The sequence below is a fragment of the Cucumis melo genome, chromosome 11 (genome assembly GCF_025177605.1).
Source record: "Cucumis melo cultivar AY chromosome 11, USDA_Cmelo_AY_1.0, whole genome shotgun sequence".
Taxonomy (NCBI): Eukaryota; Viridiplantae; Streptophyta; class Magnoliopsida; order Cucurbitales; family Cucurbitaceae; genus Cucumis; species Cucumis melo.
In genome coordinates, this window is record NC_066867.1 from 28,847,967 (window position 1) to 28,872,893 (window position 24,927).

Consider the following 24,927-nt stretch of genomic DNA (forward strand, 5'->3'; position numbering starts at 1 on the left):
TGATTTTTGCAACCAACTACCTCAGGTCCATAATTTACCTTTAACCACCCAATCCCACTTAGTACATCCCTTTTATTAACTTTTAAAAGGGTGCAATTTCAAATCTTTTAATAGGTAGATGTTAGTTCTTGGTGTTCCATAAATTACAAAAATTGATTAGCATAGTTAATTTTAATGTGTATTTTATGTGCAAAACTTTATTTTATTAAAAATAATGAATCTATGAAAAGTTTTAGTATTTACCATTCAAATTTATGGGAAACCGAATAAAAATGAAAATAAAAAAGAAAGAAATATTATATACAAATATATATTATAACTACCAAGATTTTCCCCAACACCAAAAACAGATTTTCTCTCTAATTTCCTAAAAGAAAAAAATTTATCTCGAAATAAAAACCCAACTTGAAAATAATGAAAATTGCACCAAAAAAGGAAAGAAAAAAGAATGCAAATGTAATATGATAATATTTGCCATTTCTTTTTTCCTTTTCTAGAGAAATTCAATGCTTTTCTTCTTTGGTTGATTATTGGAAGTGGTCTGAGTCCAACATTTTGATTGATTAGTGCTCGTTTTAGTCTCTCGATTTTGAATAATTAGTTTAAAACATCTCTAATTTTATTATTAGAAATGGAATAACAACAATTAAAATACTAGTTTTTTTAAAAAAATATTTAATCTCTCTCTTTCTCCCTAACCCAGCCGGTCAGGTCGCCGGAACCCATCATCCCCGACGGCCGTTTTCTACAAGTCCTTCTCCAGAAGTTGTTGTTTCGAAAAGAACTCTCAAACCCAAATTCAATTTCGTCATTCTTTCTCCAAACCTTCATACATGAGGTTTCTCTATTGAAAGTGTTGGAGTTGTGCTTGTTAGTGAAAATGAGCTATGGCTGCCGGCAACGAAGGCACCGGTTATTTAAATTCTCATTCATAAAGAAAAGTTCGGTAACCTGCAGGGTGGGGGCTAACAAACTGGGTCAGTGATAAAAAGAGGTATTTTTACCCCCACACATATATATATATATATAATATAATATAATATAATATAATATTATAACGATAAAAGATTTTCTCTAGATTGCCTGAGATTGTAACTACCAAGATTTACTAGAGAAATTCCATGTGGAATCTGATATTTGGTTTTTTCTTTTAGAGAAATTTAATGTTATTCTTCTTCAATTGATTGGAAGTGGTTTGAGCATACAGCATTTTAATGGCTGAAACACCTCTTGCATCAAAACATGTGAAGGAAGTGGAAATGGAACCAAGCATTTCAACTCCATTACAGCAGGAAGCTAAGAGAAAGAGACCACAAAACAATGGAATAGAAGCAACCAAAAGAAAGAAGCCTAGAAAAAAAATGTACAGACCGAAAGTGATTGGAGAAGGAAGAAAAAGAAAGAGCAAAGGGTCAAATACAACACCGGCAAAACAACAACCAGTTACCCCAAATCCAAAAACGCCAAGTCGTGTTGTACCAAAACTAACGACTCGAAAACCTCGTCCTTTGCCAAAACCAAGAACCCGAAAACTCGTTCCATGTCAGAAAAACAGTATCTTGTTGGAAGATGGATGCAGAGATTTAGCAGAATTTGCCGAAATTAATGCTATAGAGAGTTGTCGGGATTTAGTTTTAGTCGAGAATGAACGGGAAATTGAGAAATTTATTGAAGAAGTTGCAGCCATTGAAGCAAAGGAAACCGAGCCGGATAATCGAGTTGATGCTATAGATAGCTGCAGAAATTTAGTTTTAGTGGAGAATGAATTGGAAATTGAGAAAGTATTTGAAGAAGTTGATGCTATTGAAACAAAGGAAGCAGACAAGGAGAATTCAAATATAACAGTTGTTCGAACTCCTGTCGATTTGAGTGAAAGCTTCTGTTTAACAAAGGAATGTAAGAGAAAGAGGAGTTCAAGGAGAATATCAAGGAAAATAATTGAGAGGAAACCATATGGATTGAGGGCTGCAAGAGAAAAAGGCAGGGGATCAAGAAAAAAGTTACTGCCATTCTTATTCTCTAAGAGAAAAAGAACTCCAATGGTTAGAAGGTGCAATTTAGCTTCACTATTTGAACTTCCAGTTTGTAACCAATTGCCAAGAAATATACATAAACATGCTGTCAACAGCGGAAAAACAGAAATTTTGAATGGGAACAACATTGTTCCCATTGTAGGGTGGCAGTTAAAGAGACCTCGAAATCAACGGAAATCTCAAGCTAGAATTGCACTTCAGATTTTAAATTGTAGTAGCGGAGGTAAACTACTCTAAGGCTTTCTTGCTAATATTGCACTTCAGATTTTAAATGTCTGGATGAAATTTTATGATATTTCAGATGATGATGGGGTCACAAAAATAGGAGAGCTTGCCTGTCAATCTGCCTTTGATTTAAATGCTAATGGGAGAGAAACACATGTAGGAACTGCCATAACAGATGGTAATTTCTGTTTAGCTTGAGAGTGTTGGCAATTCAAAACATTATATATATTCTCTTTGTGTGTTGGTATGGCTCTTGTAGAATCAATGTAGCACTCTTTATTCCTACAGTCAATAAAGAAGAAATACTAACAAAAGGTTCGGCTCAAACATCAATCTCTCATGCTATTGGGAGAGAGACATCTATAGAAACTGCTTTAACAAATGGTAATTTCTGTTTATCTCGAGTCTTTTTGACAAATCGAAATATTGCATATGTTCCATTTGCCAAGTGGGTCTTGAATGCAACAAGGTTATGGCTCTTGTCTATAATGTAGCTCTTTTAATTTTTACAGTCAATAAGGAAGAAACGCTAACAAAAGGATCGGCTCAAATATCACTCGCTCAAGTTAATGGACTCACTCAAGGCAACAGGAGAGAGACATCTATAGGAACTGCCTTGATAGATGGTAATTTCTTTTTAGCTAGAGCCTTTTTGACGATTCAAAATATTATATATATTTCATTTGTCTACTGAGGCTTGAGTGCAACAAGGTTATGGCTCTTGTACAGTATAATATAGCTCTTTTAATTTTTACAGTTAATAAGGAAGAAACACTAACAAAAGGATCTGCTCAAACATCAATCCTTCAAGCTAATGGGAGAGATACATCTACAGGAACTACCATAACAGATGGTAATTTCTTTTCAGCTTGAGTTTTTTTTTTACGGTTATGTGTGTGTGTGTGTATTCCTTTTAACTATTGGATCTTGGAGCGTAAAGTAGCACTTCGTATGTTTACAGTCAACAAGGAAGAAAGACTAACAAGAGGAGTGTCTCAAACATCACTCCCTCAAGCTAGTTCCAAGTTTTCAGATATGCGAAGTGAGGGGGGACTACGGAAGATGGGTAATTTATTTCATAACAAAAGATTAGGTAGGACTTCACTTCTGCTGTAGTAATTGAACTTTAAAGAACTTACAAGCAAAATGTTGACAGTATTTGTCTTGCAGGTGAACACAACGAGCAGGTAACAATGAAATGGCTTGATATCAGCCATTTCTTAACTAATTCCAGGCTTCGCATGGGTAGAAGTGGAAACAACCCACCAGAAAATGGCCTTTCAATTCCCAGAATTACAACAGGTACTACACCATTCCCTTGCTTTCAGGGAGGCAGATAATTTGGTTCGGTTCAATGTTCTCTTAAGTAGCTAACTGTTACGTTGTTATTGATTGTTAGACTCCAATGAAAAAATAACTAAGAGAAATGTCTTGATTAAGACAGTTTCTCTCCACTTTTTCGATCCAATGTGTAAATAAATAGAAGGCAAAAGGTTAACAGTCTTATTTCAGGTCTTCATAATGTAGGAAGTGGAGGAAACTTGACCAGGCATCAGGACTTCACTTTTTCAGCCAAACCAAGTGGTATATATTGTTTCACAGCCACCAAATGAAATTCTAATTGTTTCTAGAAAGACCAACAAATTAATTTCTAATTGTTTTTGAGAAAGATTGAAGTTTAATGGTATTGATTTACTGATAGAAATTATGTGAGGATCTTATTAGGGAATGCAAACAAAGTGAGACCCACCCTCAGTATGGTATTATGGAATAATAGAGAAGGAATCAGGAACAATCATGAACATAACAGGCTTAAAGGTGAAACGAGAGGTATCTTCTTTTTCAGCATACGGTTCAAAATTGCTCCTTACAATAAAAGGCACTAATAACAGTTTTTTTAACAAATAATAAAGGTGTGCTTGGAGAAGAAATGGATTCTTCCTGTAAGAGGTTTTTGGTTCCATATGCTGCTGATGGTCGTTACAACGAAGCACTATCTAGAAACGTTTCCCCTTATGTGGCAACTAATAACAACAATGGTCTATCACATCATTTGCAGAAGGAACGAACTGCTTCGGTACATGAGAAGCAAATTATTCCATACGCACGTAAAGGAGGAAAGAAAAACAGCAAGCATGAGCACAATCCAAATTCTCTTGATGGGATGCAAGGAGCAATAGTTCCTCATTCTAAATCATTGAACTCAACTAAGAAAAAAGAGATCGGTAGAGTTAACCTTGAGCCAAGAGATATTATTGTGTGGAAGGTACTATTTGAAAATGACAGTAATTCTGAAAAAGAAAAAATCGACGAAGAGTGGTGGGAGAATGAAAGGAAAGTTTTCCGTGGACGGATAAATGCTTTTAATGCTATAATGCATGTAATTTTAGGTAACTGCTTATTTCATGTAACTGTGAAATATGTTGTATATCTCAGTTACGTACTAATCTTAGAAAAAGGCAAAATAAGTTAGTGTGGTTGTCATAGGCTCCATGCTTCAATAAATGCTCAGAACCTTTATACATAAGCAGGACTTTTCTAATATGCAGGCGATAGGCGTTTTTCACCATGGAAAGGTTCGGTCGTGGATTCCGTGGTTGGTGTTTTTCTAACTCAAAATGTCTCCGACCATCTTTCAAGGTAAAGAATTAACATTTTCCTGTAGATGATTTGTAGCACCAATCAAAATAAACCAAATGAGCTGATATTTTATACTTTTGTTGTTCTCCACAGCTCAGCTTATATGTCACTTGCTGCAACATTCCCCCTCCCGGAGACGGAAAATTATCATGGGGAGGAGATTTTCTGCATTCAACAATCGACTCAAAGAAACGAAAAATTATTTCTGTGTGAAAGTAAATGGGACAATGGTAGAATGGAAACTAACAAGGCAACTGGGGATCCTGAAGAAGCTAAAGAATTAATGTCTGTTGATGATGCAATTTCATCTCAAGATTGCCAGGGGTTATCTATAAAAGAAAACCATGATTCAACACTTCTCTCGTCCATATGTTTAGAAGATGATTGTGGGACCTGTTTGTCTAAGAACTTGGACGACACAGATAACTTGGCGCTCCATTCTAATAAATCAACCTTTGAGAAAGAACCTTATAGCAGTAGTCAAAATAGCACATCGTCGTGTGGAAGCAATCAAAAAAATAGAACTTCAGAATCCAAAGAGGTGGGTTGGAGAGACCAAAATCCAATTTCCGGAAACTTCAATTCCAGTGACACAATGCATACACCGAGATCATTAGGGAAGTGCTATTCTAGCGCAGAATGCATTAGCAAATCAAAGAGTGGACTTGAAAATAATGCTGAGGATTCTAACCGTTGTGAAGAAATAGCAGTTGATTTACAGTTCGCACCAAATGAGAAATCTCAGGGATTTTTTGCCAGTACAGAAAAGTTTCAAAATCAAGAAATTCAACTCATTGGTGATGTCAATGCTCAGTGCCCCTTATGTTCTGAGAGCAATGAAGGAAAAATGGAAGCTGGTTCTCAGCTTTCAAGTGACATTGACGATTCATCTCAAAAAGTAGATTTTGATGTTGAAAAAGTCCAAAGTCAAGAAAGTGTGACTCAAGCAAGTAATAATACCAACGAAGCCAAAGAGAAAGAAAAGAAAGAGGCAAAAGGATATTTGGAAGACGGAAATCCTAATCATCTCAATGATGAAAAAGAGACAAACAATCCTAAGGGGAAAGCCAAAAAGAGTAAAATGAAGCCAGAAGTAGACTGGAATAGTTTACGAGAAAAATGGGATAGTATGAGGAGAGAGCATCCTCCCTGTGAGCCAAGAAGTCATGACCACATGGATTCTGTGGATTGGGAAGCAGTTAGGTGTGCAGAACCTACCAAGATAGCAGATGCCATTAAGGAACGTGGCCAGCATAACATCATAGCCGGAAGAATCAAGGTTTAAGAAACTTCAAGTAAAAAAAAAAAAAAAAAAAGATTGGAATAATAGTGCAAATGAACTTAAGGCTTTGGGCCAAGGTTTCTTACTTGCCTCATATATTATCTTTCATACAGGAATTTCTTGATCGAACTGCAAGGCTACATGGTTGCATTGACCTTGAATGGCTTCGACATGCTCCTCCAAAGGATGTTAAGTAAGTGTTCTTTGATGGCTGAAATTCTTTTGAATATTCCAGGAACAAAAAGAATTTAAATTTTAAAATTTAATTTTCAGATTTTGATATATTACTTATTTGTGCCTGAAGGGAATATCTACTAGAGATAGATGGGCTAGGATTGAAGAGTGTAGAATGCATAAGGCTTTTGGCACTTCAGCAAGTTGCCTTTCCAGTAAGATTAATATGTACGAATTATTTGTAAGATAGGTATTCCATACTAAACTCCTATTTTTCTTCTTTAAAAAAGGTGGACATAAACGTTGGACGAATTGCAGTTCGACTGGGTTGGGTTCCTCTTGAACCGTTGCCTGAGGAGGTTCAAATGCATCTTCTTGAGACGTATGTATAGAATATAAAAAAGAACCATTTTTCAAATGCATCTTCTTGAGACGTATGTATAGAATATAATAAAGAACCATTTTTCGAATGACTGCATATTTTGTGTAGGTTCCCTATGATGGATTCTATTCAAAAATATCTATGGCCAAGGCTCAGTATGCTTGACCAGCGAACATTGTAATTCTAAACACCTTGTCTGTTACTTTCCATTCATACTTTTTTTATTTTTTCTTTAGCATAACATAACCATGTACTTCATATTAGCATAGCATAACTATGTACTTCATAACATCTATCAAACAATCAGAAGTTCACAATTCATGGTTTCCACTGCAGGTATGAACTACATTATCAACTGATAACGTTTGGAAAGGTAAATCACAAGTTCCTAAGCGTTGATGGATAGAAGATAATTTTGTTATCTATATAAAACCTTTCAAGTAATTGATTATATACCTTGAACATTTATCTATCTGCAGGTCTTTTGCACAAAGAGGAAACCTAACTGCAATGCTTGTCCACTAAGGGCAGATTGTCGGCATTACGCTAGTGCATATGCAAGGTATGAATTTTATGTCATAAACAAAGCACATTTATATATATTGTTGTGCATAAAAAGATATTTGGAAGGATCGAAAACTCATTCTTGTTTTCTTTTGTAACCGTTCTGACATTACATTTTTCTTTGTCCATGTCAAAATGTTGATTTTGTGGTGAAAAAGTTCAAAACGAGTAAAAAGCAATTAATGGAAGCCATGTGTTGTGAGTTTGTGTGAAAAATATAGAGATTTCACGATTGTCTTCTCTAGCTGAGTTCCTATAAATTAAAATAGTGCAAGGTTGGCCTTACCTGGACCGCAAGAAAAAGGAATAGTAAGCACAATGGCCCCGGAAAAAAGTTTTGAAGGCAATACACAGGCGATGAATTCAGCATCAGTACTTCATATCGATGCCAATCCATTTTCAGAAGCAACCAACAATTGTGAACCCATCATTGAAGCGCCTCCATCACCTGAGCCTGCACATGATGAATCCCAATTGACAGATATTGAAGATTTATATGAGTATGATTCTGATGATGTTCCTATAATCAGACTTAGCTCCGGACAGTTTACAACAACTTCACTGAACTGCGTGGACGATACCATCACTAAAGCTTTGGTTCCTTTGCACACAAGAGTCGCTTCTGCCCCGTTGCGCAAACTAAAGCATATAGAACGCCTGAGGACAGAGCATCAAGCGTGAGTACTTCGAGTTGGTGACTAATGGGCCACTTTTTACTTGATAAAGTTACTATATATGATGAGAATAGCAGTGTAAAATTGGATTTATGTATAAACATGTTTTTATCTCAGTTTTTCTAAATTTGAAATTGAAGCACTAGAGAAATAAGGTAGGCAGAATTAGATACTCATTCACTAAAAACACATAGCAAAGAAACTAATTTCCATTTATTGTAGAAGTAATTTATTTTTCTATTATGCAGCTATGAACTTCCAGATACTCATCCTCTTCTATCACAGGTAAATACTTTACCATTCATCTCGGCTGGAAAATCATTACATTTTTTAAGGCTAAAACCATTGTACTTTGTGTAAAAGTTAATTTCTAACTATTTTCTACAGCTAGAAAGACGAGAGCCAAATGATCCTTGCCCGTACCTTTTGTGTATATTATCACCAGGTACTGCTTGCTGCACAATGTAATCTATTCATATACATATATGAAATCTGTAATCTGTAAACGTGCAAATCTCAATACGTCAATTTTATTAGGGATACAAGTCCAATTTCCAATGATTAGGGATATCCAGCGCTTAAGATGTAAAAATCAATGTTTTCAGGTGAAACTGTAGATTCATGTGAGCCACCGAATACAAGATGCGTGTACCGAGAAACGGGAGAAATTTGTACCGAGGGATCATGTTCATCATGCAACATTATCAGGGAACAAAATAGTGGAGCAGTCCGTGGAACAATTTTGGTAAGTGAAAAAGCAAACTAACCAGTTATTATTTGACTAATTTGCAAAACTACCAAAATATATGAACGAATTTCTTGCAGATACCCTGTAGAACAGCCATGAGAGGCAAATTTCCATTAAACGGGACATATTTTCAAGTCAACGAGGTTAGTCAGACTTTAACGTTGAAATTGTTCTAGATCTATAATGTTTCTACTAAACATAATTAATTCAAATGCAGGTTTTTGCCGACGATGAAACAAGTAAAAACCCCATTCAAATTCCTAGGGAATGGATATGGAATCTGCCAAGGAGAATCGCTTATTTTGGAACCTCAACGACAACAATTTTTAGAGGTAAATTAACATATAACAGGTTGGTTTGTCTCTTGAAGAGAATCTAATGCACTTTATTTACAGGCTTGGCAAAGGAGGACATCCAATACTGCTTCCAGAAAGGTATGAAATAATTTGGTTCCAATTTTCTTTCTTCCTAAAAGAAAACCAGGGTAGATAAGACATATGTTCAACACTTGAGCTAACTATTTACAAAGATGCTCCAGCCTAGAAGAAAAAAACCAAACAAAAACATACTCATGATTTTCATAATCATCACTAGGAGCTGAGATTTATTGTTTTGTTACCTATTGTTTTGTAGGATTCATTTGTGTGAGAGGATTCGATCGAAGAACACGGACTCCAAAACGACTGGCGGAGAGGTTGCACAGGGCAACCAATGCATCCATAAAAGCCCGGGCAAACAAAAACGATGATCAGAAACAAAAAACATATGCATCAAATTCAAACTCACCACAACAACTTTGAAAGTACATCCGATGTGAGGTAGTTATGTTCGTTTTTTTTCTTTCATCCTTTCACATGTTGAAGGAAGGCAGTGGGAAAATTTATAGCAATTTGTAAAATTTATAGATATAATTGTTAATATTTATTTTAGAAAATAAACTCTTGCCAATTAAACAAAGATTAATGTATTCATTAATCACGTCTAATGACTCATTGACCACATTTTCGTGCCTTTATTAGTCATTAAAAATACACAAGGGTATGTTTTGTTTGGTTTCATTTGGCAAAGATCACATAATTTTAATGTAAAAATTACACCGTTCATTGTATAGGCAACGATTAATACGATTATAGATTTATGCTAAAAATGAATACAATCTCACTTCAACTATGTTCGATGCTAGAAATTATGAATTCATACGTGGTCTAACAAATTTTCTATTAACTATACATATGTCGAATTTAAACAACTAATTAATTAATGTCCGTTTTAATAATAATTTGATTTTTAGTTTCTAGATTTTTAGAAGTAAGTCAACAAACTTCACTCTCATTTGTTAGTTTCCGAGTTTTGTTTACTACAATTTTAAATAAAGCTTTTGATTTTTTTTTTTTTTTTTTTTTGGAATTTTAGCAAAATTTCAACCTTCTTACTTAAAAATGATGACGTCATCGTAAGAATAGTAAAGAAGATGGATTTAATTTCTAAAAACAAAAATCTAAAAGGGAAGACCTCATTTGTTAATCTTTTGGATCTTTTTTTTATTATTATTATTTTATTTTCTCATTAGCAATTTGAAAAGTAAAGTCAAATTTTGGAAACTATAAAAAAAAAAGTAGCTTTTAATTTTAATTTTTATTATTTAAATTTATCTAATAATTCAATCAACCTATTTAAATATATATATATATATATATATATATATATATATATATATATATAAACAATTGTAAAAAGACAAAAAGAAAATTAACTCAATTTCTAGAAAAAAAATGAAATAGTTACGCAGGCACGGAATATTTAAATATTTTAGTATATGTATGAAACATGCAATAAAAATGCGAGATAATAAAAATAAATAAAGAGTTTTTAAAAAAATATAACAAATCGGTAAAAATATTTACTTAAAAAGAAAAAGAAAAAGCTCACGAACCTACGTCGTGGAATATCAAAGATACATCAGTTAACCCGATCAAACAATAAACTCTCAACTATAAGAATAAAGCTTAAGATATAAAGAATAATAAATAAAGAACATACCACCTTCTCGAAATATTTAAAAAAAGAACCTAAGTACGATTTGTGAAAAAATAATCAAACTTAATGAACCTGTAAATAAATAAAAGTGAGGGTTAGAAAAAAAAATGGAATCAACAATGATGAAATGGGAATTTTTAAAACTGAGAATTGAGAAAAAGAAGATCGTAAGAAATGGATAATGCAATCTTCACCGGCTAACAGAGAAAGAGCCAAAATCAGGGGAGCATCGGTCATCCTTTGCTCCTTCACCCACTCCTCTAACTCCCTCTCACCACCACCTTATTTTATATCAATTTCTTTATTCTTTTCTCTTTTTTAATTTTCCATAATTTATTGAATTATAGCTATTGTTCTTATTATTGTAAGGTTAAAAAAACATTTGACCCCTAAAATTTTAAGGAAAATAACAACTTAGACTGTAATTTAATCCAATTTGTAATGATTTTGTCTATTTAAAAAAAAATTATTATTATGATTTAATGATATTTCGTATAGATATAGATTACTAAACTAATTGAGAATAATTAAAGTATAAAGGCTATATCGTCATTTTTTATAATTTAGAGTAATCATTAATTAAATGGAAAATTTAAAGACCAACAAAGAGAACTTAACCTCAATACAAAAGTTAGATATCGAAACTTTGAACATATAACCCTCAAACATAAGTTAGCATGGATTGATTCTTAAAGAGTTGCTAAAACTGTATTTAACTCCATGGTAATTTACATTATTTTTTTATCATAAAAGTGAGAGGTTTAATTTCATTTAGCCAATTATGTTCACTTTAGCCATTAAATTAAGGTTATAACATTATAGATTAATGGAATATACGAAACAAATAATGGATTGTAAGCTCATTGACTAAACGGCCTAGAGTATTAATAAAAATATAAAATTTAAGTTTTTCTTTTTAGTTATGAGATCCTAAGTTACAGCAAAAATTCCCAAGACCATAGTAAAATAAAGTTCTTTTCACTACTGTTAATTCTTAAACATGGCAACAACATTGCTATATTGAAATACGATTGAAAAATGTGATCAAATTCCCATATTAGAATATGATTAAATCAATAAACATCATGTTATCATATACGAAAATAACAATGAAAGATGAGAGCAAAGTTTCACATTAGCTAAAAAAAGAAAAACATAGATTGATAAGTAAAATGACTAAATTAGCATCCCTCTAATATCATATTAAATCACCAATTAACCGGAAAAAAATTTAGTTAAATGAGAACAAACCCGGAACTTATAAAGAATAAGGGAATGTCAATTAGCATTTAATTAAATTTTATTTCAACAATTGAAAAGTTTAAGTTAATGGGTGAACATAATTTTATATTATATTATCTAATACAGTAATATGAGTATTGCAGAGAATGATAGTAAGATCTTAAATATCACCAATTGCTTGGTAACTCAAAAGAATTTGCAACTTGGGTTCACAATTTAGGGCCTAAAATATCAACTTAAGTTTAACATATGATTACAAACTTATATAAAGTTTTCACATTTGTTTCCCACTTCAACCATAGGGAGAGAAAAATGAATTATGTTGCCTAGGAATTGAGAAGGTTAAACAGCAATAACTATGGATTTTTAATACGCAAACCATTCATCATTATCTCCATCTTCTCCACAAAAAGAGTGGGAAAAAAAAGAGCCAAAAAAAGAGAGGAAGACATTATTAAAATGAAAACCCACCTTCTGAATTCAGTCCTGCGATCTTACCGTTCACTGTACAGTCACCATTAATGGCGGATTCTCATTTCTCCCTCAGTCTTCTCGTGTCCTCTGCAGTTTCAGATTCTGCCATATTTACAGAACCAATTTCAGCAGCAACAGCGACAAAAAACACAATACATTGATATACCAAACCAAATCAACAGATGGCAGATTAATTGTATCAATCAATATGTAAAAGGATTTTTTTCAATGCTTTACCGATCTACGTGCGAAACCTCGATCGTCGTTGTCTCCTCGAGACCTTGATCTTGCTTGGCAATGGTTGGGATCGCCATGGCTCGAGAACTGAGTCTTTATAACGACATGGCAAGACTTGGCTTCTTCCTCTCTTTGACCTCACCAATGGCGACCTGTCGTCAATATCTCTTACTATGTTCATCACCATCCAGTTTCCTCGTTCGAGCTTCATCCTCTTTGATTCGCTTGAATGCGACTCTGAAATTACTTTCTCGAGTTGACTCGGATCTTTGATGTCTAACTCGTTGTTTAACTCGCTTTCTTCTTGAGTTAACTCAGTATCGAATTCGTTCTCACTGATGTCTCCAAATATCAGCCTCGCCGCTTCGATGAGCAAACCTAGACAATCGCCACTGCTCTTGCATTTTGCTCCATTGAACGGTGCCGTTTCGGCTTCGTCATCGTCCCTTCGATCAACGGAACTCGCCGTGAGTTTGTTCGAGTTACTTTGTTCTTCTTCTACGACTGTCTTTTCGCTTTCGTTTTCGTTGAACCTGCTGCTTTCAGCGATCTTCGAATGTTCTGGAATTTCCCTCACGTGTCCATCAACGTCGTATTTTCCAGTCTCATTTACAAGAGACTCAGAGCATTTCGCGCCCTCGCCGTTACCATCACCGTACGAACATTTCTCGGTAGCGTCTACCGAACCATTTCCACCACCGCTTCCTCCATTCTCCACAAAACCTACCAATTCTTGATCTTCGTCCACCATAAACGCACCGAATCTCAGATTAAAATCAGTACGAAACCCTCCTCCACCGCTTACATTTCCATCGAGGTCTAATTTCCCGATTTTCGAATCCACACACGGTTCTTGGCGAGGAACAGACGAAATAATATGAAGAATCTTTTGAAGGCACATTTGAGCTTTAGAACATTCACGAGGAATAATATAATAACCGGAGCGAGAATAATCTACCTGATTCGAACGATAAGAAAGCGGAGTCGAATTCATGTTGAAGTTTTTAGAGGGATACAGCTTTCAATCATCCGCTTCGTCTTCTTCGCAGAGAATGATTACAGAGCTTCGAGAATCCGAGAGAAAAACGGCATGAAGAGAGAGAGAGAAAGGGAGTTGTAGATAGAGAAAGGGAAACCAAGCCAATGGCAAAGCATCGATTGAAGCCAAGCCGAGAGCATGCCTTACGAATGTTATATATACCTATGAAATAGAAGGCTAGTTTTGCAAAATTTTAACATTTGAGCTTTACAACATACATAAGTTTATCTTTTTTCATTATTTGAAATGAAACATCAAACTATCATATATATATATATATGATTTTTCTTTACCTAAACGAGTATTCACTATGGGATATGTTAGTATGTTAGTAGACAATGATGTTAAAGGTTATATGGGGATATTTGATTACAATAATATCACTAGGGTGAGATAGCAATTATTGTTAAGAACAAACGTCTTTCTCCGGGGGAAATAAGGCATGCTTTCAATAATAATACACAAGTATTTATCAATCCCCAATTCTACATATTTAAATCACTTTTCTTATACTAATTTTTGATTCTATTTGTTAAAATAAATAAACAAATTATAATAGTTATCCCCAAAAGTTAAATATGAACTTCTTTTAAAGTAAACAAAAAATTGACAAATAGCAATTTATATTTTTGTATCAATTTCAATTCCGAATTTTAAGAGATGTATCGATCAATATAAGCCTCTAATTCTTGTATATTTGAAAAATTAAGAATTAAAATATCTATAAAAGAATATATGTATAGAAAATATATTCCATATCAAATATTGGAAACCGAAATAATATTGTAATCTACTTAAATTTGGTAAGTCAAGTTTTACGAAGTGCTATCGTAAATTTTGAAAGTATTTTAGGTAGGTAATGAAGTGTAGTCATAATATAAAGAGAAATAACCCGTAATAAAATAGGTTGAAAATAGTATAAATGCGTTAGGCGAGTCTCAAAAAGTAACGTGTTACAATTTTTACAATAAACTTTAATTACGGTAAATTTTACTCACTTGTAAGATCTAGAAAATATTGTTGGAAGAAATTTTTTGATTAATCAAACTTTGTCACTATCGTCACAAAGAATGACCAATTAAAAAGTAAAAGACACAAAAAATTGGAGTAACAAAAAAATTAGTGTGTGCTCCAACTAATCGATGAATCATGCTAATATAACAATTAGCTTTAAAATAATTAAGTATATAGCAATGTATAAATTTTTTTGTAAATGTAGTTAATTTATTTGTAATTTTTTTAAAATATTACTGTATATTTAATTATTATTACTAAAATTACATCTGAAAATGAAAATTTTGTGTTCTTTTTTTTTATCTCGTAGGCTTGTCGATTTGAAATTAGGATAATTATAATGAATAGCAATTCTTAAAATAATTATTAAGTATATAGAAATATTTTTAAAAAATTGTAGTAAAGTTTAGATTTTTATCGCTAATAGATTGCTATTGTTTATTGGTGATAGACTAACATTTGTTACATACTCTATGATAGACTCATATTATTGATAGATTTGGTTGGTTTTGATATATTTGTAATATTTTTAAAATTTAATTGAATATTTAATTATTTTGAATATAATTGATGTATTTACAACTATGAATTAGACTTAATTGTAAACTAGATAGACACAGTCGTTTGAAATCCAATTAAAGCCCATGATAAAACAAATTTCAATAAAGGAGTTTCAACTAAAATAACATAAATTGTATATTTTTTGAATGAAATGTTTGTTTTCAATTTGTTAAATTGGTTTATCTATTTTATTTCAAATATTCATATTATATGTAATAAATTATAACTTATGTTTGAAACAATCGTGATTATGTACGAAGGTTATTATACTAAATATAATAAATTGAGGAATTTTGATAAATACAGTTGATGAAAATTTATGAAAATAAAATAATTGAATTAAAAACTGAAATATGGATATTTCAAATAAAAGTCTGAAAGAACATATTAAAAGTCTAATAATATAAAAAAAAAAACTAGTTCAATAAGAAAAACTTGCATCTCTTTCGATTATGTCCACAACGACCACATTTAATGCGTCTTTTGAACTTAATTTTAGAATAAATTTTAATATTCTTTTGTGGGAATATGACAACTTCAATTTATGTATTATTGAATATATGTAAAAGTATATTTGTAAAAAATCACAAAACATAAACGTATCATGCAATAGTATATGTGTAAGAAATCAAAGAAAATACTAATTGGATCGAGAAAAAAATAAATAAAACAATACGAAACATAAAGGAAAAATATGAATAAGATGTATATATATGAATTTCAACTACAATTTATGTATTATTGAATATATGCAGTATAATATATGTAACAAATCAAATAACATAAATATTAATAAGATGTATGTATTTGATAAATCACATAATAGAAGTAGATTAAACAGTAATATATAAATATATATATTGTTCGCGGAAATTTTACTAAACAAAAATATGAATAAGATGACCGAAACATGCCGTAATTAAACAAAATATTAAGAACATGAAAAAAAAAATGTGTATGTATTATTGAATATATTTCACAACTACAATTTGTAAAATAAATATGTATTATTGTAAATAAGAATATATGTATATATATAATAAAAGAACAAACATATCATATTTTTGTATGTTAATTTATATGTATTAATGTATATCTGAAGGGGTATATATACACTAAACAAGAGAACTGATATATCATATTGTTTGGAAACTGTATGTCAACACATATTATTAAATTGTATATATCAAGTGGTATATATTTAAATGGAATATTACAGAATCAAAGTTTAAAACGTTATAGAAAATATACGAAGTAATGGAGTAAGGAAAAATATTAGGAATCGAGGAAGACGATTGACTGAAAGTAAGAGGAGAACGAAAAAAACAAAATAAACTGAGAATCAGTGAATAATGAAATCAAAATCGATGACAGAGGAAATAGGATTACGTGAATAAGGGATCTGGATGTACTGAATTGAAATAATGTTGCGATTTTTCAATGACAGAATCAGGCTTATTTGAAGAAAACAGAACTGACTGAAGAAATTAACGGAGTTGATGAATAACAAGATGTTGGTGTCAGATGAAAAATTACGATGAATTAGGCGATGATGAAAATAATGTGAAATATAATATTCATTGCTGGAATTTATTACAATCTTTTTTTAAAATTACTTCCATATCAGTTAATAATGAATAATATAATTAAGGAAATGAGATAACGTTTAATTCATTACAATGATAATTTTACGTTAATTGTCATAATATTAAAAAAAAAGAACTTAGACAATAACCTAAATAAGAAAACATATATATTTCAATTTCGAAAAATCTATATAATTAATGTGAATGATAATGTTAGAATTCTTCTAAAAATATGGAAAATCTAATCAAAATAAAAAAACATAATTTATAACATTTGTGAAATATCATAGTTTAGTTAAACTAGGTTTTTTTCTCTAGACCTAATTTTGGCCCAAGCTCAAATCTGATTGTTGGGCCTAAAAGCAATCAGGCCCAAGCTCACTTAAAACCATTGAAACTTTTTGGGCTCATGTCCGATTTTTGGGCCAGAAACAATCTGATTGTTATTCCCTTCCCCCAACACTTTTTCTTCTTTTCTTCGTGTGTGTTTCGAAAGGTTTGTTTTGAGTATCGTAGCTTTGAAGAACCGAAAATGAAAACTTCTTCTATAGAATGTATTTAATACATTCAAATCAATACAAATATAACTTTTATTAAAAAAAAAAAAAAATCAAATATCTCAGTAAATTTTATCCAACAATCATATTTTAATTATGTATTCCATCAATTTTCAAACTCTTTTTTGTTTTATTTACTCTTTAAAATGGGATGATGTAATTGAATGTTATAATTCAATTATAGTTTACTTTATATATATATATATATATAGGGTTTGGTAAACATTTAAAATATTGCGACAGTCTACATCACAAAACCTCTTGGCTTTCAATTTTTTAGCATCAAACCTTAAAATATAAGATTTGTTTAACTATTTCTTTTAATAAAGTCTTCCTTAGAGAACAATGTTCAATTTCGGTAGTCCTATCGAGACAAGTTGGCTTTCATTATGTAACTATGGATAAAAAATTAATGTTGGGAGATTGAATTTTGATAAAGGTTAAAATTAGATTTTTCAAAATTAAAATATGTAGAAATTTTACTAATTCGTTTAATTGAAACCTCAAACTTATACAATTTGTGAATCCAACCATAGTCCCATATCGGTTAGATAAGGGGATGATCTTAGGTATATAAGTGAAGACAACTATCTCTATCGGTATGAGTTTTTTTAAGATAATACTAAAAGCAAAACCATGAGAGTGTATACCCAAGTGGACAATATCATACCACCATTTAAGTTTGAAAGTCTAATTTTATTTATCACTATTATTCTTCTAAAAACGATCGAATGACACTGGCGTATTTGCTCTTTACTGTGTTGGTTTTATAAATCAAATGCAAAAGAGACATGAATTTTGTTAGATGTCCTCTCTCAAGCTCGATCTCTTCTAACGTCTAACTAATAACTACTAGGCTCACTCACATACAACTAATAAAACATGCATAATAGTGTAATCCTCCATTGATATATTTCAAATTCTTACTTTTAAGTATAACAATTGAATCATTTTTCTTAAGAAAAAAAAGAAAAAGAAAAAGAAAAAAAACCAAAACCAAAACTTTGCTCTTTTTTTTTTTTAAAAAAATATTAATTTGTTCTTATCATTTCAATGGGAACAATAATAATAAAGACTAAAAAAAAGTGTGAAATTGATGGTTGTGTGTTTGTGTGGAGCAGTGTGTGTTAGTTGAGAATTGAAAATGTGGTGACGTTGTGAAAGCGAGGGGACGACAAATGGGGACTCAGGATTGGTTTATAGTGGGGACTACGTCGTCGTTTTAATTCAACGACCCACATTCCTCCACGTCACATCTTTTACCTACCACACATTGCCATTGCCATTGCCTCACCTACCCTCCTCTCTCTCTCACCTACCACCCTCTTTTTGCTCTCTCTACCAATTCTTTTAATTTTCCAATTTCTTACCTTAATTCTTTTAATTTATTAATTTTAATCTCCACGTCGGTAATGATTTAGTTTATATATTTTCAATTTTATAATAATTTATAGTTTAGTTGGCGACCGTTAATTTAGCATCCATAACTTACAATTTGTGATGATTCAATTCTTATCGTAAAAATTTATCTTAAGATATATTGAGATTATTTTACCTACAAAATATGTGTTTTTTAGAAATAAAAAGACTAACAAATCATTTACATTTTATAGAACATAACCAACAAAATTTATTGCAATTGAATTTCTTATGAATTATAAATATTTTGTTAAATATTCTATTTTTTACAATTTCCCGATTTCTTACCTTTTTCTTCCTTGAGTTGTGAATCAAACCAACCGTAAAGAAGTTGGCAAACAACTTTGACCACTTGAACTAAGAGGTCAAAAAATGATTGTAATTTAGACAATTTGAAAAAGAAATACATTTCAGTCATAGTCGTCGTTATTATTTATTTATTATTGTTATGACTTTCATTATTAGATCAAACAATTAATTTTGGTCATTGCACTTTGAAATTTGTTTAATTTTAGTTTAAATAGTTTTAATTGTTCAATTTTAACCCCTGTATTTTTACTCAATCTTAATTTTTATTACAAATGATTTAATAATGATAATAGTTTTCATCGGAAAGAAACACATATTGTAAATATATTTTTGAACTTAATTGTAAAGAAAAATTTAAAAAAAAAATAAAAAAATACAATAAGTTCGTAATAGAGACTAAATTTAAGATTTATTAAAAATTTAGACACTAAATTAAACGTTTAAAATTATAACAACTACAATCGAACAAACTTTAGAGTTTAGAGACTAAAATGATATTTTAATCTTATCATTATTATTATTTAGACTATTAAAAAGGTATATTAGCAATGGTAGGCGAACGCATGAAAAGAGAAAAATAAAAACAAAAACAACATAAAGGAAAGGAAAACGAAGACCAAATCTTAAATGAGTATGTTCAAAATTTTCAATGGTGGGTTGGTAAAAGGTTGAACAAATTACAAATCCTAGCAACCATAGTACATCCAAAAACACACGTGCAATTTTTTAGACCTAATTTCATTAACTTTTCGGATCATTAAACGATTTAAGATGATACTAAAATAAATGTTCGAAAATGTCATGTGTTCAATACTCTTTGTTGTTTTTTATAGAATTAAAGTTCACATAAAGTGAATTAATTTTGATTCAAGAAATTGGACGTAAAGCTTAAAAATTGGAATGGTCAATCATTACGATCGTAATTTCAACAACTTCAAATGTGTTTTTGCAATTTGCCTTTGATTTTTTAAATTTTACAATTGAATATTTAAAATTACACGGTTGTATCTTGAATAATTACAAAAGTAGATATACCAAAATAACATGTTAACCTAACAAATAATAAATAAATAAATTCATAAAAGCTTGTGACACGACCTCACATGTTTCTTTCCCTTTTATATTAGACTAGTTGGTAACATGTGATAGTTAATTTTTCATTTTATCTGATTAAATAAAAAGAGAGTAATTAATTATACAAATAATGTGAAGTTATATTTATTTATCCATGATTTTTGAAAATACATTTTTTAGCTTCATTATTGAGAGATCTATTAGTGAAGACTTGTTATATGTACATGTATAAATTGAATGAGTTAAAATGATGATAAAGAATTTGATAGTATGACTATGAAACAATTTGTTCGATCAAACTTTAGATTGATGGGTAGGACTTTTTTTATTTTTATTTTTTAATTATGTATCAATCACATATCGAATTGTTTAAATGGATTAAAATTTTGGACATCGACATCGACTTGATTATTATTTGCACATTTTTGTTAATTCTATATATTTTATGTATTTCTACCATATTTAAGAAGTATAATTGTTTAACTAATTTTCCAAAAATTATATTTAGTTATTGTTTTGAAGTTAATAATTAAATTTGAATGAAAATATATTATTCAAATAATACGAATAAAGAAGACAAAATTTCCCCTTTGATCCATCAATTATAAGATTCATAATATACTATTGTGGTAAGCACATTCTACATCTTTACATCAAAAGTATACTTAATTACAAAACAATAATTAAAATTTGAAACACCTAGTTCTTTAGCATCCTAGTGCCACTTTGTTGTTGTTTTTTTTTTTAATGACACTTCTTATCGTTCTCTCTCTTGTCTCCCACTTTTATGTTATTCATCCTTGATCCTTATCAATTTCTTTGCATTTTTTTTATTGGGCCGATTGCTTGCTCCTTGGCATTGCAAAAATCTAATGGAGGTTCATATGCTTTGGTAACCTTGGCTCTAGAAGACTAATTTATTCACATCCTTAACTTTTTATTTATCGTGACTTGTGAATATGAATAGAAAAGAAAAATAATGAGATATTTTTACCAAAAGATTTGAAAAGGAAAAAAAATTTGAAAAATTAAAACAGATACAAAATAATTATTACGAAACTGTGGAATGTGAATGATTTTAGAGAAATTTTAATAATATAATTAATTGGAGATAAAAAGTTTAAATCATTAATATCCTACTAATTGTTAATAATTAATTTCAAATTAAAAAATAAATAAAGAAAAAGTTACAATAAAATCAAAGTAAAAAACTGATAAATCTACTAAACGAAGGGTAAAATTGGAAATAAAAAATTTCTCTCGCGAATCTAAGTTTTTTTTTGGTAAACCCATTTTTAGGAATCGTAAAAGATACTTGTCAATATTATTAAAATAGAAAGATAAGAATATCGAAATTTGTGTAACAAATAATCTAATCAATTAGCTTATTTTAAAATAAAAATTAATGTTAATCTTGAATCGATTTGATCTTAATTAATGCATTAATTTATTCGAAGAAAGAGCCATTGTTAAATGAAATTAATGCAACAAGTTGAACTAAAACATAATATAAGTTCTATTCCAAAAAAGAAAAATACAATTGTAACGTAAAATTAATGTTTGACGAAATTAGTATTTTGATTTTTAAATTGTTTAGAGACAAGTTGATTCGTAGAGAACAATGAATCGAGTGAGACATATATCTAATAGAAATTCGATAAACTATCTGATGATGTAAAGAAATGCAAGAATAGCCTCAACGCTAATTTTTATTCGTCTAAAAAAAAAAAAAAACACTAAGAAAAAGAATAATCTACAAGAGAGAAAAAAATTGTCAGAATGATATTATCCGGGACCCAGTCACAACACGCCACGTAAGAACATGATCCCGAACAAAGAGCACCTCCAAACGGTACGAACAAAACGCCACGATCAACGTCGTTTTAAGCACAACCGCATATCTAAATCCATCCACATGACATACATACATATACGTATTTTAAATATATATCTTTATTTTACAATTTTCTTAGTCCCGTCCACCGCCGCTGTTCGCGTTTACCAACCACCACCGCCGCCAACGACGCTGCCGCCAAGACTTTTGGACCAATCAAACGGCGGCTCAGATCGAAACGAAAAAAACGGAAAACAAAATAGAAGGCGGATTTTGGCAATAATCTGGAATATTCTTCTTCCTCTCCGGCCGTCCTTTTATGTGAAATTTTGATCGGCGATATGTGATTTGTTCTGCTAATGGCCGCCGGAGGGGGACCACGGAGTCATGTCCATTGGATAACTTCCCAAGACTCTAAGGAAGGATGTGAACTCCTGTACTTCTGCTAGGGCGTTTTGTGCCCTAGTTTCAGCCATGGAAGCTTCAAAATCAACGTAGAACATGTACTCGAAATGCTTGGCAGTGCCGACGTTAGCGTCGTCAACGAGACGGATAGGGCAATTTCTGTGAGGCCGGGACTCGATCTTCGTCAAACTAATGTTGCGGAAGGCAAAAGCGGAAAGTACCTTGAATAGCGCGGATGTTCCTTTATCGTGAGCGAAGACGATGCTGGTTTTGAACGGCCGATCTGTTCGGGGTATAATCGGATCTCGAGCTAGCATAACAAATCGCGTCACGTTACTCGAATCGTCCTGGATTCCATCCGCTATGACCTGGAGACCGTACAGTTCCGCTGCGCGTGCACTCGCAATCGCCGCCGTATTGAGGAGATTGTTCGCTGCGATGTATTCTGCCGCGCCGGCGGTATCGTCGACAGCCTCTCGAGTCACATTGAGCCCTAATTTCGTCAAAGTAAGCTCGCATTGAGCTAGGGCTTGGGGATGAGAAATAACCCGGCTCAAATACTCTTTACGGACTCCAGGAAGAGCCAGAAGGCAGTGGTGAACCGGAAATTGAACCTCACCAACAATGTGCAGCCGATGACGAAGCAGGAGATCATAATTTCTATGAATCGAACCGCCAAGCGAGTTTTCAACCGGAAGCACCGCTCGATCAGCGATCCATAACTCCACCGCTTGAAAAGCCACCTCGAATTGATCGCAAGGAATAGCCTCACAATTAGGATACGCCTTTCCGGCAGCGGCTTCAGAGTAAGCCCCCGGAACACCCTGGTAAGCCACACGAAGCTTCTCACCGTGCATCGGAGCTGGAGAGAAATCGGTAATCGTGAGTGGCTTAGGTTGCGGCTTGGTTATTTGATAGGTATCAGAAATTTTCCCAATCGGAACAAGGTTAAGATTCTCAACATTCGTCTTGTGACCATTAACCGACGCAACAACTCCCCCACCGCCTCCACCGGCAGATTTATCGGCAGATTGTTGCTGAGAAACAACGTTACTGGCAAGAATAGCACATGAGCTTTGCCAATCCGCTCGTGAGAGGCCAACGCCGTTTTGGACGCTGAAAGTTTCAGGTCCATAGGCACATTGGACAGCGACGGAATGAAACGGTAACAGACGGGGAAAGAATGGACGGCGAACGAAGGTACTGAAGGACGGCGCCGGAGAATAAGGACTCAGAGCCTTCATAGCTAGAAAATGAAGAAGAAGAAGAAAGAAGAAAGAAGAAAGAAGAAGAAGGCTCAGCTTGGTGTTCACTTGAAAAAGAGAACCACAAGCTGAGGAAGAAGAAGAAATGGTCGTAGGGTATATATATCTCAAGAGAAAGGGGTTGGAATCATTCAGTTTATTATTTTCTTTAAAAAGAAAGGGTAAAAAAAAAAAAAGGGTATTTCTTGAACTGATGGTTTACTGCATTGAAAAGTAGTAGTTGTTTTCTTGGGTCCATATTGGTGGATCGGTCGTTCTCATACCTACCCCCACCCCCCAATTATTATATAATGGAACATAATTTAATATATATATTTTTTTTCTTTTTTAAATCTGAATAAAACAAAATTAAAATACCAATATGCTTTTGTTTTTAATTAATATTTTGCCAAGTTAATTTCGATTTTATCTATCTCATTTTATCTATATTTTTTCTGTTGTTCACATCATGCATATAATTCAACCAACTATGCATTTTCTTTCTTTCTTTCATGCATTTATATATTAAATGGTTTTTATTGCAAATTTAATAATTTTAACCTTTAATTTTGTTGATTTTTAACTTCTCTATTTTGTTCCTATTTTAGTTCTTTTATTTAAAATATATTTCAAATGAAGTTGGTTTTTTCCCTGAATTTATTGAATATTAGTAATGTTTTGTAGTTAAAAGAAAGTAAAATAAGTGAATTTCTTTTATGAAATTTGTAGTATATAATGTTATAGATTATAAAAAGAGATTTTTTTTTAAAAATATAAAAAATTGACGAACTATAAAACAAAACTCCTAAAAACAAAATTTATTATACTTAGATTTTCGTCGAATGTTCTATTTTTGACAATTTTTCTAATAAAAAATGAAAAATAAACAAGACTATATTTGGTATTTATTAGAAATATAAAAACTAAAATTAAATTCACTATTACGTGCAAAATAGTATTTTAACCTAAGTTTTTCTTTTTGTATGATCGGATGAATTTAGATAATAAACTTTTAGTTCCTATCTATCCTACTCATAAATTTATGCAAATGTTACCATTTTAATCCTTAACTAAGTTTATTGCTCTTGAATGTTCATTTTTCATGTGTTAAACAAATTATAAAAAAGTGCCTATGATATGAAATTGATATATTAAATTAAGAAAAATAGGTAA

At 31.7% G+C, this 24,927-nt stretch overlaps 3 protein-coding genes and 1 long non-coding RNA gene across 6 annotated transcripts; 1 reads left to right on the forward strand and 3 right to left on the reverse strand.

Moving 5' to 3' along the window:
- Nucleotides 1–597: 597 nt before the first annotated feature.
- LOC103497970 (uncharacterized) lies at nucleotides 598–9,485 on the reverse strand. 2 transcript variants are annotated; one of them, XR_539514.2, is made up of 4 exons: nucleotides 9,342–9,485; nucleotides 8,398–8,473; nucleotides 7,193–7,957; nucleotides 598–951 (listed from the first exon to the last, which is right to left on the reverse strand). It is a non-coding gene; the product is annotated as an uncharacterized LOC103497970 (long non-coding RNA). The 2 variants fall into 2 exon arrangements; XR_007824893.1 differs by having other exon boundaries at nucleotides 8,398–8,804; nucleotides 9,342–9,483.
- LOC103497972 (DNA glycosylase/AP lyase ROS1-like) lies at nucleotides 951–9,522 on the forward strand. 2 transcript variants are annotated; one of them, XM_051091798.1, is made up of 26 exons: nucleotides 951–2,256; nucleotides 2,335–2,436; nucleotides 2,547–2,642; nucleotides 2,771–2,884; nucleotides 3,016–3,111; nucleotides 3,202–3,351; nucleotides 3,429–3,560; nucleotides 3,771–3,842; nucleotides 3,984–4,088; nucleotides 4,172–4,648; nucleotides 4,808–4,898; nucleotides 4,992–6,177; nucleotides 6,294–6,373; nucleotides 6,485–6,569; nucleotides 6,645–6,736; nucleotides 6,845–6,913; nucleotides 7,073–7,109; nucleotides 7,216–7,298; nucleotides 7,570–7,977; nucleotides 8,223–8,259; nucleotides 8,362–8,419; nucleotides 8,580–8,719; nucleotides 8,800–8,865; nucleotides 8,940–9,054; nucleotides 9,118–9,156; nucleotides 9,356–9,522. In XM_051091798.1, exons 1-26 carry the CDS (start codon nucleotides 1,215–1,217, stop codon nucleotides 9,520–9,522), a joined length of 5,139 nt encoding a protein of 1,712 aa, XP_050947755.1. In that variant the 5' UTR covers nucleotides 951–1,214. The 2 variants fall into 2 exon arrangements, with proteins under 2 accessions (XP_050947755.1, XP_008458622.1); XM_008460400.3 differs by having other exon boundaries at nucleotides 3,220–3,351.
- A 2,616-nt stretch (nucleotides 9,523–12,138) lies between these two features.
- LOC103497968 (uncharacterized) lies at nucleotides 12,139–13,878 on the reverse strand. The gene is made up of 2 exons (XM_008460399.3): nucleotides 12,713–13,878; nucleotides 12,139–12,577 (listed from the first exon to the last, which is right to left on the reverse strand). Exon 1 carries the CDS (start codon nucleotides 13,704–13,706, stop codon nucleotides 12,717–12,719), a length of 990 nt encoding a protein of 329 aa, XP_008458621.1. The 5' UTR covers nucleotides 13,707–13,878; the 3' UTR covers nucleotides 12,139–12,577; nucleotides 12,713–12,716.
- An 8,147-nt stretch (nucleotides 13,879–22,025) lies between these two features.
- Nucleotides 22,026–24,078, reverse strand: LOC103497967 (arogenate dehydratase 3-like). Its single transcript, XM_008460398.2, has one exon. It carries the CDS (start codon nucleotides 23,752–23,754, stop codon nucleotides 22,462–22,464), a length of 1,293 nt encoding a protein of 430 aa, XP_008458620.1. The 5' UTR covers nucleotides 23,755–24,078; the 3' UTR covers nucleotides 22,026–22,461.
- Nucleotides 24,079–24,927: the final 849 nt, after the last annotated feature.